The 16,676-nt window shown below is 38.0% G+C and overlaps 1 protein-coding gene across 1 annotated transcript in view; it reads right to left on the bottom strand.

Moving 5' to 3' along the window:
• The window catches only part of mapk1 (mitogen-activated protein kinase 1), a 35,941-nt gene that overhangs the window by 11,771 nt on the left and 7,494 nt on the right, over positions 1-16,676 (bottom strand). The window contains 4 exon segments of the mRNA NM_001017127.2: positions 1,297-1,411; positions 2,378-2,494; positions 3,025-3,214; positions 3,354-3,536. Of these exon segments, the coding sequence (NP_001017127.1) occupies positions 1,297-1,411; positions 2,378-2,494; positions 3,025-3,214; positions 3,354-3,536 (605 nt within the window).

The raw sequence follows: 16,676 nt of genomic DNA, 5'->3' as shown, positions 1-16,676 counted from the left end.
AATTCTAGAATATAGAAGTAGCTTCATTTGCTGAGGAGACCACAATGAATAAGGCACAACTAGGGCTAAAAACTCTCAACTTACATCACCTTTTTATACATACTGGGAACCTCTATCGGGGAGATTCTTTCCCGATATGCCTAACCGAGGTGACCGATATTGGGCTGAACCTAGGGCCAAATGATCAGACCATAATGACAGGAATACAAGCATTGGAGTGGTCGAATCAACAAGTCAATGAAGTCCTCGATTCAAACCTCCCCAATTTTCAGCAAGATATTGGCAGGGTAGGGCCATGTCGAAGGGCCTCATACACTGGCAGATAATTTGCCAAAATCAACCTGAAGGGCCCGAATCGGAAGCTTAAACCTGCCCATGTAGCCCATCTTAAGTCCTACATTCGAGCAAGAAGTGTGCAAGCCAGGCAGATGGCTTGCTCAGCAGAAGCTTAGGAGAAGCACGATGTGCGCCTGAGACAGGCATAGGAGAACAAGGTTAACAGATCAATAGATATTTGTCAAAATTGTTGTTCATAATGAGCATGTTTTACAAAGCATTAAATAATAATGAAACATAATTACTGTATCTCTAAATACTGAGTGCAGTAGTTAATTGTTTGCCTTTCTGTTAATATTATAGGAAGCCAACACCCTGGTTTCTAAACTTTTAAAGCTTGTACCTACAGTTCAGAGAAATTTGATAGGCTCTTCTTTCCCATCCACACAAATACACTTAAAGTGGACCTGTCACCCAGACATAAAAAGCTGTATAATAAAAGTCCTTTTCAAATTAAACATGAAACCAAAATTCATTTTTATATTAACACATTCAAACCCATTATAAATGCATTTAAAAATCCCAGCTGTCAATCATATACTTCTTGTCCTGCCTCTATGCCTCAGACATAGAGGTGGGGCAGACAGTTACTTAAACTTTCCATTCAGCATTCACATTCCCATACCTTCTCACCATCTAATTGTGTAGCCAGTGCATGGGCCTGGGCATCAGGTCCCCCATTCTGGCACATATACAAGATCTTGGGATGATACAAAGCTTGCCTTAACAGTGCCCATAAAATGGCAGCTGCCTGCTGGCTGTGATTGTATATTTCCAAGACTGAAGGAAACAAGATTTTTTATCATTTATATAGTATGTAAAGTTAAGTTTGCTTAACAAACACAAAAGAAAAGAAATTGGAATTATTTCTTAGGGTGACAGGTCCCCTTTAAGACACTAAGATACAGAAATAATAAATACAAATTTATATACTTAACAATAGATGACTTTAGACCTTACCAAGTATGTGATTGAGTTGGTCAAGATAATGTTTTCCAGGAAATATGGGTCTATTAGAAAGCATCTCAGCAAGAATGCAGCCAACAGACCAGATGTCAATCGATTTGGTATAGCCCTGAAAACAAGCAACGTTTTTTTAGTCACTAAACCACCGTGCTAACAGTGGTCTATAACAGTCTATAGCAGATTATTCTTTTTCATAAAGGTTATGTCATTTTTTTTTCATACACACTGAGATATAACATGTACGGTACATACCATAAACAATTCCTTTCTTCGTGCCTGAACTGAGAAACAACAAACAATACAGAAGAATGGCACTCACATAATTTGCTGAATCAGTCTTCCACGGATTTATTTGCTCAACATTTTGATCCCCCCACAGGGACCTTTGTCGGGAGTCAGACAGTGCAACCACAGTAGTGATAGAATTTGATTAGAGGGGCATTTTTCTGCATTGTTTACACCCCCCCCCCCCCCCAATAATTTGTTATTTTGTGCAAAAAGATACCAGCACTCACAGGATTTTGAGTTTACTGGTAGATCAAGGTTTTACATTTGGCAGGCTTTATTGTTCATCAATCTGGGCTGCCACAAATGAATAGAATGTGATGTGCAATATATTCAAGTCCAGTGCTGTCAGACATTTCTTATGAAAAGTATCTTAGTAATAAGTTGCAGAGATGACATGCCAACATTTGAATCTAACTTGTATCACTTATATACAGGTGTTTCTGAAACAATCTCAAAGGTGACCATGTTGTGATGACTGTTACCTAAATGGGAATTTTGCAGATGACATCCCACTGGCGATTTACATTCTCGCTGGAGGGATGGCATTTCGGGGAGATTTGTCGCGCGCAGACTAATCTCCCCGTCTGTCACACACCTTATGTTAATTTTAGAAGCAAAACAACCCCTTTATGTGCTCCATAATCTATAAAAATCTCTAATGTTTAATATAGAATTATAGAAATTTAAGTCTTAAATTAACTGTGAGGCCAAAGCATATTTACATTTTGAATTACAAGAAAATTACATGCACCTATCAGTCTATCTATACATGCAGTCATTTTTTTACCTTGGAATTCAGCATGATCTCAGGAGCTCTGTACCAGCGAGTGGCTACATATTCTGTGAGAAATCCAGTGTGATCATGGTCTGGGTCTGCAACACGAGCCAATCCAAAATCACAAATCTGGAAGATACAAAGTTCCAACTTATCACATTAATAGCGTACACATGAGTGTACCTATGAGTTTGTAGAAACATTTCGTATACTATAGAATAGTTAAAAAGCCTATATTTGCGCTTTTTTTTTTGTGATTCTGTAAGGGACCACCTGCCAGTCCCATGTAATGCAAAACTGGTTTACATTGGCTCCAGTACCAGTTCAGAAACAGGGCTTAGTGCCTAGCAATGGACACTGAACACACTAGTACAAGCCAAAGCCTCGGGGGGGGGGGAAGTACTATTGCCTTAGTTGCACAACTACCCAACAACTAGCAAAAACTTTAGCCCATGTTTAGAAGAGTCCTGATGCCTGCAGGGTTTAAGGAATAGGATGGAATCACTCATACGAGTAAGCTTGTAGTTGCACTCAAAAGGGTATTGAGGTTTAAGGGTAAGGACTGTGTTTTTTTTTTTTTTTTGTTTGTTTTTTTTGCATTACAGCTCTAAGTTCTCTTTAAAGGACATTAACTATTATAATTACCAATCTGCACTGACCTTAAGATCACAGGTAGTGTTAAGCAGCAAATTTGAAGGCTTAAGATCACGATGTAGAACATTGGCTGAATGGATGTACTTTAATCCTCTCAGGATCTGGTACAAGAAATAGCAGATGTGGTCATTGCTAAGATGCTGAGTCTTCAGGAGTTTATAGAGATCTGTCTCCATGAGATCCTGCACAATATACCTGGAATGTTTAATGTAAGGCAACAATGATGGAGTGTGAAAAATTAAAGAAAGAAAAACTGAAAGAAACAAATCACATTTTTCTCTGAAATCTACTTTTGAAAAGAAAAACAGATAAACAATTTTAACAGCAAGGATACACATCTTTCATTTGCTCAATGGTTGGAGCTCGAATTATGTCATTAATTCCAATGATGTTTTCATGCTTAAAACGCAGCAAGATTTTGATCTCCCTCAGTGTTCTCTGGCAGTATGTCTGATGCTCAAATGGGCTGATTTTCTTGATAGCAACTCGTACTTTGTTTACATTGTCATAGGCAGAACTGAAATACAAAGCAAGCACAATTAATTATTGGCCACTGTTTCTACCATACATTATAAGTCAAGCTATACAGCATTAGATATCCCACAAACTCTGTAATAGTTATTTTTTTTTTTTTATTTCCAATGAATTTTGGCATTTTTATTTGGAAAACGTCTTTGCTAAAGGCAATCTATTTGTGCAACAGTTCGTTATAAAAAGCACCTACAGTAAGTACTAAAATGAAACATAAGAGATGCTCCATAATATGTGTATGAAAAACATGGAAACTTTATATTTGGCTAAAATAAAATATTTACCAAATCAAAAATGTAATTATGCAACGAAATGTTGTGCGGTAAACAATCCTATCGCTCATGAATGCCCTGAAACTCATAACGGCAGTGGAAAAATACATTTCTATTGCTGCTTTAGATCTGCGATTTTGAAGCTGCTACAAATGATACCCTTTAAACCCGTTATGGGGTTACACAGCAAATACTTAGCAGCCGATTTACAAAAAGATGATCTGGGGAATCCTGAAGAATGCTTAGTAGATCAAATATTATAACAAATTTTGATCCCTGGATGATAATGATAACAGTTGCCACAGGCAAAAGCATAAGAATAGAATGTGTCTGCATGAGGGGCAGTGCACCATGGCTGCCTCTTTCCTCTCTGACAGCAACATAGTGCCTAAATGTTAACGGGATTCTGTCATGATTTTTATGGTGTATTTATTTTTAAATTACATTCACTGCCATCTTAGTGCATTGTGCCCGAGTCTAAGCTTTCAGAAGGAGCCAGCACTACACATTAGAACTGCTTTCAGATAACCTATTGTTTCTATTACTCCCATGTAACTGGAGGAGTCTCTTTTATTTACTACAGGCATGGGACCTGTTAGGCAGAACTTGGGACCTGGGGTTTTACAAATTATGAATCTTTCTGTAATTTGGATCTCCATACCTTAAGTCTACTAAAGAAATTTTTTTAAAAAAAAGTGTGCATTAAACAGCCAGAGGCATGTTGTGAACAGTAGTCTGAAAAGTTTTTTCAAAGCAGTGAATCTGCATGACAGTGCGCTCCTCTTCATTTACAGGTATGGGACCCATTATCCACAATGCTTGGGACTTGGTGTTTTCCGGATAAGGGGTCTTTGATTAATTCTGATCTCCTACCTTAAGTCTGCTAATAAATTTAAACAGTAATTAAACCCAATTATTGGCTCCAATAAGGACTAATTATATCTTAGTTGAGAACAAGAACAAGGTACTGTTATTACAGAGAAAAAGGAAATCATTTTTAAAAATGTGAATTATTTGATTAAAATGGAGTCTATGGCCTTTCCATAATTCAGAACTTTCTGGATAACGTGTTTCCGGGTTAATGAATCCCATACCTGTACTGAGTGCTATTCTGATATCTACCACTATTAAAATATAAAATAAAGAACATGGCTAGCCTCATGTGAAATTTCAAAATTAAATATTAAAAAAAGGGTTTGTGTTTTTGTAAAATGGATTTCAATGCAGGATTCTGCAGGAGAAGCTCTATTTTTGCATTTTGGGAAAAAAACAAAACATGTTTTCCCATGACATGGGTATAGCACGTATCATCTGGAATGCTTGGACCTTGGGTTTCCCCAGACATGGGATATCTTTCTAAGAATATATATATTCTGGAAAATAGCTTGTGTGTATATCAGATTTTTCTAGATAACAGGTTTCTGCATTAAATCTCATAACTGTATAGGCTATATATTCTGCAGAAAGAATTCTATCTATCTTAACCTTTACTGGTATTTTATGCAAGAGTTCACACACATGTCCCTATACAAAAGCAAAAGTCAAATATTATCAAGTCAGATGGAACAGTGTCCTCAGTAGCCAAATTACCACACAATTTGATAAAATGCTCAGGGATGTCAGCATTATGGGGACAGTGATACAGTAACCACAATATCATAAAAGATCTATGGCAATGTACCAGTCTTTTATTTTAAGCCATTTGTATCAAAGTTTTAGTAATTCAAATGACCAACTTGCATTTGTAAGGCAAATATATTTTACACATTTTATTGCATTTCACAGGCAAATAGCAACAGCAAATTAATTTATATAACCATCAGGTAACCAGACATTGTTAATGTTAATTCCTACAAGGGGCCCTATTTCACTGAAATCTAACATTTATGTAAGCATATATCTAAACATTGGCAGTTAAAAAAAACACTTGCTAAATGCTATACCTCTGTTTCTTACTAAACACATTTTATTGATTTTGCCAGTAAATCAAATATACTTAGAGTTAAGAAGGGAAAAAACTCCTATTTCCATAAATATCACTAGTTTTTTTTAAATTCTATTCTCCCACTTTCTTGACGTGATGGGAGTTAAAATTGCCATAGCAACAAAGCTGTACTTCTTTGTATAAATCAACAGTAAATTGTGCCTTTTCTAATAAAGAGCTTTAGAAAATATTCATAAACAGTTCATTAGAAACCCTCAAAGGTATAGCTGCTTGGTAGCTTACATATTAAAAACAGGCAAATTATTTGTGCTTATACAAGAGAATAAGCACAAATACCATTTTTATTTAAAATGTGGATCAAAAACTGGTTTCACTTAAAATCAATTGAATTTACCCCAAAACACCCTTTTTCCTAGAATACCATTTCTTTTTCAAAAATGACTATTTATGGCAGTACAGCTGACCCAGCACAACCCAAGATTCACTGCACCATACTAAAATATATCTGAGGTGTCCCTTGTCAGACTTGCAGATGTGCAGTAGTATAAAGTTTCACACTCAGCTCAGGGGGAAAAAAAGTTTCCTTTAGAAGCCAATACTGTCCCCCCCCCCCAAAAAAAATAAACCTTAATTAAAAGCATGTTACAAGCCACTTACAAATTAGTACTTCAATTGATAAACTGCTACAAAGCTTTTTCAATGGAAAAAAAAAATAACTGCCCAGCATTGTTACAGAAAAATAATCTGCAATAAAGGTTACAATGTCTCAAGAAGAAAAAAACACATTAAACCTACTTTTCCCCTTGTATCTTTGTTTGAGCAATGGGGGATGATTTTATTAAGTATCAAAGTTTGTTTTATTCTAAAAGAAAAACTATACCCCACAAACACCGTAGGTCTCTATAAAAATATATATTGCATGAACAAGCTCATATGTAAATCCCTGCTTCACCTAAATAAATCATTTTCATAACAATATACTTTTTAGTAGTATGTGCTATTGGGTATTGCTAAATAGTAAATTGTCATTTGAAGAATTAAAGGGGTTGTTCACCTTCAAAGTCCGAATCTTAAGCCACCATCAAGGCTTTCAGCATGTTAGAAAATCCATTTTCCATAAAAAAAAAATAGTAAAAAGGTCAGTGTAATAGCTAGCTTACATCATCATGTCCAGGCTTTGCCCTTACTTTGTTCCTATTGGACTAATTCATTGGTTACCTGTGCACTGTAACCAGATGCATAAATTGAATGGTCATTGGTTAAATTCTCCCTTGTAATGGCATAGGCAAACAGACTTCATATCACTAATCTAACATACTTTTATGTTAGATTTGTGATGCTCTGTCACAGGCACAGGAAGCAGTGTCAGACTGACAGGAGACACAGCCAATAGGAGTTAAAGAATAAGTAAACCTTTTTTTTTTTTTCTATGAATTTGCTTCAGTGTGCAGAGTGAATCCCCACCCCCACTTCAGTTCTCTCTTCAATTCAGCAAGGTTGTCTGGGTGGAGAGCCTTCTGCGCATGCCTGGAGGCAGCAGGAGACAGTCTGTGCATTAGCCGTTTTTTTTTTTATGAGACCTGAACAGGAAGTGGGGGTGGGGCTTCACTCTGCACACGGAAGAAAAGAAAAAGAATACCTTCTGACTGAGGAACCAGGTCAGAGAGAATGCTGGGACAAAGGTAGGTAATTCTGGAGGCTGTTTAGAGGAATTTTACTTATAGAAAAAAAAGGTTTACTTATTCTTTAAGTCTGCTGCCAGTGCTATGCGTGACAACATTTAAAATGGACCTGTTATCCATTAATAAAAAGTTGTATAATAAAAGCCCTTTTCAAGTTAAACATGAAATCCAAACTCATTTTTTTTATTAACACATTCATACCCATTATAAAAGCATTTAAAAATCCCAACTGTCATATTTTGCCTGTCTAAGGCAGAGGCAGGGCAGAGTTACTTTCACTTTCAATTCAGAAAGTCTTAGATGTTGCTGCACTCCTCACATTCCCCCTCCTTCCTCACCATCTAATTTTTTAACCAGTGCATGGACATGGGTATCAGGTCCCCCCATATTGGCACAGAAAAAAGTTTTTGGCAAGATGCAAAGCTTGCCACTGTTAAAAGTAACTGTGACTCGTACCTGAGTGGGTACAAACGGAGGTAGCGTTGTGGCGATTAGTTGCTGCTACTAGTTCTGTTCCTCTGTTTTTGCCCTTAGAGTCTATGATGACAGGCAGGTTCAAGTGCTTTTCAGAGTACAAGAAACCAGCATGTACACCATGAGCTTTAGGGCCATGACACATGGGGGGGGGGGGATTAGTCGTGCCGCGATCTCCCTTGTCGCGGGCGACTAGTCCCCCGAAATGCCATCCCACTGGCTAGAATGTAAATCGCTGGTGGGATGGCATACGTGGCGGCATGATTTGCAGAAGTCAACCGAAGTTGCCTTGAGAGGTCAGCAGCAATCAGATATTTAATACTGCAGCATGAGATTATAAATCACATTTTTGATAAAGGGAAACTCCGGCTTCCAAGCTAAACTATCTTAAAGAGCCCCACTTTGAAAAGTAATTTTTATATGGTGAAAACCAGCTGCAAAACAAAATTGTAACACCTTCTCCACAGCTTATAGCATGCAGGAACTATATAACACTCGATGCAATGCATTGCACTGTGATGTTACTTTCCTTATTAACATGATCTGTGCAGGGAATTGTGGGATTTGCAGGCTGAAGGCTACTGTTACTTTTTTTTTGTGTGTGTCTTAAAGCAGTCAGCCAGATCAGCAGGAGAACAGGGGACCAAGGCTTAGGTAACTGTTCCAAACTGTATTTTTTACAAAAAGCGTTTCAGAGAAGTTCCACTTTAAAACAATAATCATTGTCTGACGCGTTTTGAACTTAAAGGAACAGTAACACCAAAAAATTAAAGTGTTTAAAAGTAATTACAATATAATGTACTGTTGCACTGCATTGTTACAACTGGTGTGTTTGCCTCAGAAAGACTACTATAGTTTATATAAGTAAGCTGCTGTGTAGCCATGGGGGCAGCCATTCAAAGGAGAAAAGGCACAGGTTACTTAGCAGATAACAGATAAACCCCCATTATATGGGGCTTATCTACTAGTTATCTGCTACGTAACCTGTGCCTTTTCTACTTTTTCCAGCTTGAATGGCTGCCCCCATGGCTACACAGCAGCTTATTTATATAGTAGCTTTTCTGTAGCAAAAACACCAGTTTTTTTGCAGAGCAACAGCACATTATATTTTAACAGTAACACCAAAAAATGAAAGAGCTTTAAAGTAATAAAAATATAATGCACTGTTGCCCTGCACTGGTAATACTGGTGTGTTTGCTACAGTGACACTACTATAATTTATATAATAAGCTGCTGTGTAGCCATGGGGGCAGCCATTCAAGCTGGAAAAAAGGAGAAAAGGCACAGGTTACATAGCAGATAACAGATAAGTTCTGTAGAATACAATAGTGTTTTATCTGTTATCTGCTATGTGCCTGTGCCTTTTCTCCTTTGAATGGCTGCCCCCATGGCTACACAGCAGCTTATTTATATAAATTATAGTAGTCTTTCTGAAGTAAACACACAACTTTTACCAGTGCAGGGCAGCATCACATTATATTTTAGTTACTTTTATACACTTTCATTTTTTGATGTTACTGTTCCTTTAAGCACTTCATCTAAGGCCTTGTAGTGATTCTAGGCCAGTAACTGACAAATGAACTAGTCAATTTAGCACAAGTCAGCCCCACTGTCTTGCCACTAATAGGGTGTGCATGTACAACTAGTAAAAGCTAGCTTCAAAAATGAAAAGGGTCTTGTATGTAAAAACGGTCATTCAGCACAGGTATAATTATGTATTTATATAAATAAGATACTGTGTAGCAATGGGGCTATTAGACAAGTTTCCATAAGGCCCACATGAGGCCTACATTTAAAAGATAAGCTGCGCAGAACACAATAGTTTTAGTACTCATAATCATAAAAAAAAGGACTGGCACTGACAAGAAGTGTGTAAACAAAATAATTTCCCTTTATGGTGTTATCACAGTAGTGTGTCAGAGAAGTTCTATTAAGCGGTTTTAGTGCAGACCTGAAGTTGCATTGTGCCACATATTCCTGTGTATTGTTTAGAGCCCCTTCCAATACCTTATTCACAATGTAGTGTGGCAAGTTGTACTGCATGAATAAAATAATAGAATTTAAAGAAACCTTTTCTCTGGGCTACTAAATGGCAGCATTTCAGAACAATACTAAAGCTTAAAACACCCTGTAATAGTTTATTTTTAGATTAAATTACTAAACTGATCTTTAAGCCAGCCAATTCAATTGAGATAATTATAGTTCTGAAAAATACTACAGTACTTACAATAACAGATATTAACTTGTCTTTTCATACAAAGATTGCTTGACACAAACATTTGCTTAAAGACAGATTTCCAGATATACCATGCTAGTGTTAAGAGTAAGTACAAAGATTAATTTTTGTAGGAGGCAAGATTTACACTGAAATGTACCTTCACGAAATGAATGGAGCCAAAACTCACCCCACCAAGTATTAGTATACAAGGTCTAATTCCAATGTATATTAAAAAAATTATAATTTTAAGCTGAGAATAGGTGCAAAGTAACCCTTCATGTACCACACAAACATATAATGAACTGCTCCAACATAAACCCAGTGCCCAAAACAAGTCTTCCCAGATCAGAACTGTGGGCCAACATAATCCCATTTTACACAGGTATCCCACACAGACTTGCAGTATGTTACAGCCCCTATATTTGTATGTGCTTATCAAGCTACAGTAGCTCATAGAAGGTTGTTTGCAATTAGTGGTAGCTACAGTGGGAAAATCCTGATGGGAAGTTATAGGTAACTTAATTTTGTCTCAAGAGCACTCCAATATATACTAAATATGAAAAACAGACACAAAATCACAGCTTGAAAAAAGCAGAAAAAGGCAAGAAACATGTCACTTATTCACCTAACAGAAGGACCACATCCCAACAAACAGATAACTGTTCTACAAAGCAGTTTAAAAGTCATATGTTAATGTTTAACCTTGTCAATAAATGGAACAAAATATGCAAGAACCATTTTATTTGCATTGCCAGTGGCCTGCCAACAGGCAACAATGCCAAAAGAGTATATTTACAACTGCAGCCAACTGCCATACAAGTGTTATGGGGGGGCTATTTGAAGTAGAACTTTGACAACAGAATGATTACTTAAACAAATAACTTGTATCATAAGCGGCCTATTAAATAATTTTTACAAAGCTGGCACAACGGTAAATACTGCCCTTTGCATCCTTTACCTTGGGCCACCATTTTGAAATATTGTGTCACTCACTGATCAGCTGATAAGAAATAAAGCAGGTTCTAACCGTAACAGGAAGTAGTGTGGGAGTAAAAGACACAGCTCTTTTCATTCATTGGCTGATGTAGCATCAGTGTGCCCTTGGCTCGTGTGCACAGTACAGTGCCTCAAACACCAGAAGGCTGATTTTAGTACTTTAAACGGTAGTTTTAATCCTTGAAAAAGTAAACTTTAAATGAAAAACATTTACATGAAAGTGTTTTACATATGGCCTGTTTTAAGCAATTTAATATTATAGGACCTGCAATGCTCAGGGGTATAAAGACTGCCTTTAAAGCATTTGATCCCCTGCCCATAAATTCACCACTATAAATCCACCGCTACTGTTGAGTTATGTCAAATGTAAAACCTACCCCACTATTTGCTATCAAAGACAGTGTTTATTAAAGGGCAACTATACCCCCCAAACATTGCAGGTCTCTAAAAATATATTGTATAAAAGAGCCTATATGTAAAACCCTGCTTCATTTAATGAAACTATTATATAAAAAATAAACTTTACTAGTAGAATGTGCCACTGTGTAATCCTAAATAATCTTAAATGCCACCCCCTGGTTTGTATAATTCAATGGGCCCACACACTCATTAGATCACATGGGCCAATTAATGGACACAGTTCTTTCTTTTAATCCCACACTATTTCCTGTTACAGTTAGAGCTGCATTATTTACGGTCAGGTGATCTCTGAGGGAGCACACAGCCCATCACAAAATGTTGGCTCAAGTGAAAAGAAAAAAGGGCAATATTTACTGAGATATATTGCAATTTAGTAAGATTATATAATGTCACTTATTAGGATATAAATTATCAGCTGGCTATTTATTCTGAAGGTATAGTTTTTCTCCACAGTTTTAAAGAAGGAAAGCTTAAGTCACTTGGAGGTGCCAAAATGTTAGGCACCCCCAAGTGACTTTAATTGCTTACCTCGTACCCTGGGCAGGTGCCCGTTAAGAGAGAGCACCAGCCTGGGGGAGCAGTGAGCGCTTCCTTCTTCCGCACTGACGTGCTTGCGCATGAGTGTAGAGTAAAAAGCTGAACTTTAACAACAAAGTTGGCTTTTCACCCTAATGTGCATGTGCCGGGCCAGGGATTTCACCGCGGAAGGAGGAAGCGCTCGCTACAGGTACCCCTGGCTGGTGCTGTCTTCTCCTAACAGGGGCACCAGCCCGGGGTACAAGGTAAGCGAATAAAGTCACTTGGAGGTGACTAACATTCTTACAGCCACCTTAATTGTGGTCTTATAACCAAAATAGGTTTTTGGGGAGGATCAGCCAGTGAGACCAATGTTATGGTCAAGAAACAGCACTTTTCAAGAAACGCTACCAAGCAGGAAGTTGCGCAGAGGTAGAGTAGAAATAAACAGTATATATCATATTGGTTTTAACTTTACGTGGCATGATCGCTCGTAAATTTTCACGGTTTTTGCATAGGTATGCACTTTAAGTGCTCTATTTTCAGGCGATGGGGTTCACATATTAACCAAACAACAAAATTAAACAATGACCAACGCACACATTCATTTTGAAAAGCTTGCTCAAGTCCCCAATTGGTCCAGCTGTTTAGATTTTCCAAAATATCAAATACTACAGGCAGACTAAATAAATGCCAATTTGATCAAACAATGGGCAATCGAGCAGACAAGAATTTTTTTGAAGGAATAATCTCATCATAGAAACTAGATACAGTCCTATTGTCCATAAATATTCTAGTGATTTTCAAATATCTGTTATCAGCTACCTTGGAGATTTGCCATGTGGCGCAGCACATCTATCGCACAAAACACAGCACTAAATATATTTACCACCAAGTTGATACTCTCACTGAAATATATGGAACCATAAGCATAAATAAATTTATATAATAACAAGACCATTTATTCAAATCCAATTTTACAGTAGATTACAACATCTACTGTAGAACTGCACCAATCTGTGTGCTGTTGAAGCTGCTATGTGACAAATTTATGTGGTGTGTGAAATAAAATATCTTCCCTTAGCTGCCATTCAATTTTACAAACAAACATGGACAAATATGGATTCAACTATTTCACAGGATAAACACACCGGACTCTAATAATTTTAAATGCATCACTTCCTTTACCCATTTTCCCAAGACTAAAGCTTGTTATAAATACAATACTGCTCCAAAAGGAGTTGGCAGTTTTTCTGCCTGTGTATTGAGACTTCTGAACAGCTTGCAAGGCCAACACCAGGCTGAGAATTGGACAGATAATCAAGCAGAAAAAAAAACAGTTGGACACTAGCATGTTTCATTGAAGTCCCCTTAGGCTGCCCTGCGTGATCCTACCAAAGGTGTGTGCATCTATGATTTTTCATTATGAGGTCTGCTAATCACAGTACATGCAAGGCACTGTGGGAATTAGTCTTTTATAAATAATTGAAATGGTGTTGATAAAAGTATACCCCATAGCTCATCACAACCTTAAAGGAACAGTAACACTAAAAAATAAAAATGTTTTAAAATAATTAAAATATAATGTACTGTTGCTCTGCACTGGTAAAAGTTGTGTGTTTGCTTCAGAAAGACTACTGTAGTTAATAGAAATAGCTGCTGTGTAGCCATGGGGGCAGCCATTTAAATTGAAAAAAGGAGAAAAGGCACAGGTTACATAAAAAGATAACAGATAACTGTGTAGAATACAATGGGAATCTATGCTACTTATCTGTTATCTGCTAGGAACCTGTGCCTTTTCTCCTTTTTTCAATTTAAATGGCTGCCCCCATGGCTACACAGCAGGGTATTTATATAAACTGTAGTAGGGTTTATGAAGCAAACACACAATTTTTACCAGTGCAGGGCAATAGTACATAATATATTAATTATTTTTATACACTTTCATTTTTTGGTGTTACTGTTCCTTTAATGAGTTGTGCTTTTGCTAATCATTTTTTTACCTAATGCTTTAAACAAGTAAAATCTATGGTTTTTGTTATTTCTTAAACTAAACAGGGCAGTAATGAAAACTGAAGCTACTCCATGTTTGGATATTGTGGGGTAGATAAACAGATTAGCAGTGCACAAATATTGCCCCTGCATAATGGACTTCTGTTTATCTTTGTTGTTGCTTGCTTATAAGGGCTGTAACAGACAGCGACTAATCTCCCCGAAATGCTAACCCACCAGTGAGAATGTAAATCGCCGGTGGGATGGCATACATTTTGCCAAAGTCACGGAAGTTTCCTCTTAAGGAAACTTCCGCGACTTCGGTAATTGCGCCGCTGCGTATGCCATCCCACCGGTGATTTATATTCTCGCTGATGGGATGGCATTTCGGGGAGATTAGTCACCCGCAACAAGGGCGCAGAAACTCATCTCCCCGTCTGTAGTTCCATTTCTAGCAGGGTTGTGGAGTGGGAGTTGGAAGCAATTGTGTATCTGGAGTGGAAAGTACCATAAACCAAGTAGTTGGAGTCAAAAGATTTATGTACAGACTCCACAGCCCTGAATTATTGAACAGTTAGAAGTTAAATTAAGATAGTATGCTGTATTTTAAGCATAAGTTCTGTTTATATTGATAGAAAAGGAATTTAAAGTTGTATATTGCACCATTAAAGTACATGTATGGGATCCCTTATCCGGAAACCAGTTATCAAGAAAGTTCCAAATTAGGGAAAGGCCATCTCCCATAGACTCCATTATAAGCAAATAATTCTAATTTTTCTCTGTAATTATAAAACAGTACCTTGCACTTGATCCCAACTATGATATAATTAATCCTTATTGGGACAAGCCTATTGGTTTTATTCAATATTTGAATGATTTAAGTTATGGAGATCCAAATTATGGAAAGATGCCTTATCCGGAAAGCTCAAGGTCCCAAGCATTCTGGATAGCAGGTCCCATGCCTGTAAAGCATTGCTAGGAACCACAAATGATTTATTTACATATTGTCAACAAATACCACTGCACCCAGAGATTCATTATTCACACCTGTCCATGCTTCAATGGAGTTTATAGGCTAAAGCTGGGCATATAGGTAAGATATGCTCATTTGGCGAGGTTGCCTGATTTGTCCCACATCTACAAATTCTTTTCAATCCTCAAGAGGGAATGTGACTTCACTTGAATCTTGTTACTTATATACTCTGTCCTGTAACCAACTCATTACACCTGGTGCACTGATAAAACAAGAAATTACAAAAGTTTTACATGACATTTTGCCATCTGCACTGTGCATCAACATCAGTCATTTGCAGTTGTATAACTTTATAACTTGACCTGGAATAGAACTCTTTACCTGCTATTCTGTTGGTTTATTTAAATATGTTGTGTTGTATATGTTTTAAAAAAAAAAAAAAAAACACAACAATAAAAAAATGCATGAAAAGTAGATGTCCCCAGCAGGCCCAGACTGGCAATCTGTGGATTGTGGCAAACGCCAGAGGGGCTGCTGTAAGATGCCATAGAGCAGTGCTGTCCAACTGGCGGCCCGCGGGCCGCATGCGGCCCGCAACCCCCCTCTGTGTGGCCCCCACCTGTCTGGCTGCTTTGATGGCTTAAGGTGGCCATACACAGACCGATTTTTTACTTACAAACGACCGATTCCCGAACGATCCGATGCTATCGTTAAGTTATCGTATAGTTGGTGGTGTACGAACGATCGTCGGCCCACTAAACGAGCCGACATTATCGTCCCCAAAATCGATCGGCCAGGTTTAAAAATTTTGGTCGTTTAACGATAAAATCTGCCAGTTGGTGTGAGTGTCAGACATTTGTCTTTCAACGATTGTTCTCTGCGCATGTCACGATTGCCAGCAGCGGAAGTCAACGACATCGATCGTACGTAGATGTACGATCGTAGGTATTTTACGATAATGATGCGACAAAATCTTTCCCGAATTATCGTTGCCCGTGGATGGCATATCGTATGGGAACTCGATCGCCATACGATCGTTTGTCGATATAATCGTTCATCGCACAACGAGCGAAATCGCCTCGTGTATGGCCACCTTAACTCTTGTGTAAACTTTAAATGGTATCAGTACTGTGATTAACTGCCCCCCCTGCATGGTTCTCACCTCAGATTCAGGCTGTAATCCCTCTGTATTGTTTAAAAATGTAATCCCCTGTGTTGTTCACACCTTTTAGTTTCTGCACTGTTCACCCCCTGCAGTGTTCACACCTCAGGCTCAGGCTGTAATCACCCATATTGTTCCCCTGTTCACACCTCAGGAGCAGTAGAAACCCACAAATAATCCCTGCACACTACAAAAAGAACATATACTGAGGTGGTACTGCAATTATAAAGTTTTTTAATATATAGTTATTGTGCAGACTGTAGGAGCAGTGCCAGCATTGTGTCACTGTAGGCTGCCTGTGTGTGCCATACACACAGGCATCATAGGGCAAGCAGAGTATGGCACACACAGGCAGGGTAGGGAAGGCAGAGTATGGCACACACAGGCAGAGTATGGCACACACAGGCAGAGTATGGCACACACAGGCAGAGTATGGCACACACAGGCAGAGTATGGCACACACAGGCAGAGTATGG

Source organism: Xenopus tropicalis, chromosome 1, assembly GCF_000004195.4.
Source record: "Xenopus tropicalis strain Nigerian chromosome 1, UCB_Xtro_10.0, whole genome shotgun sequence".
NCBI classification, from domain to species: Eukaryota; Metazoa; Chordata; class Amphibia; order Anura; family Pipidae; genus Xenopus; species Xenopus tropicalis.
This window is presented reverse-complemented; position numbering and strand designations above follow the sequence as displayed.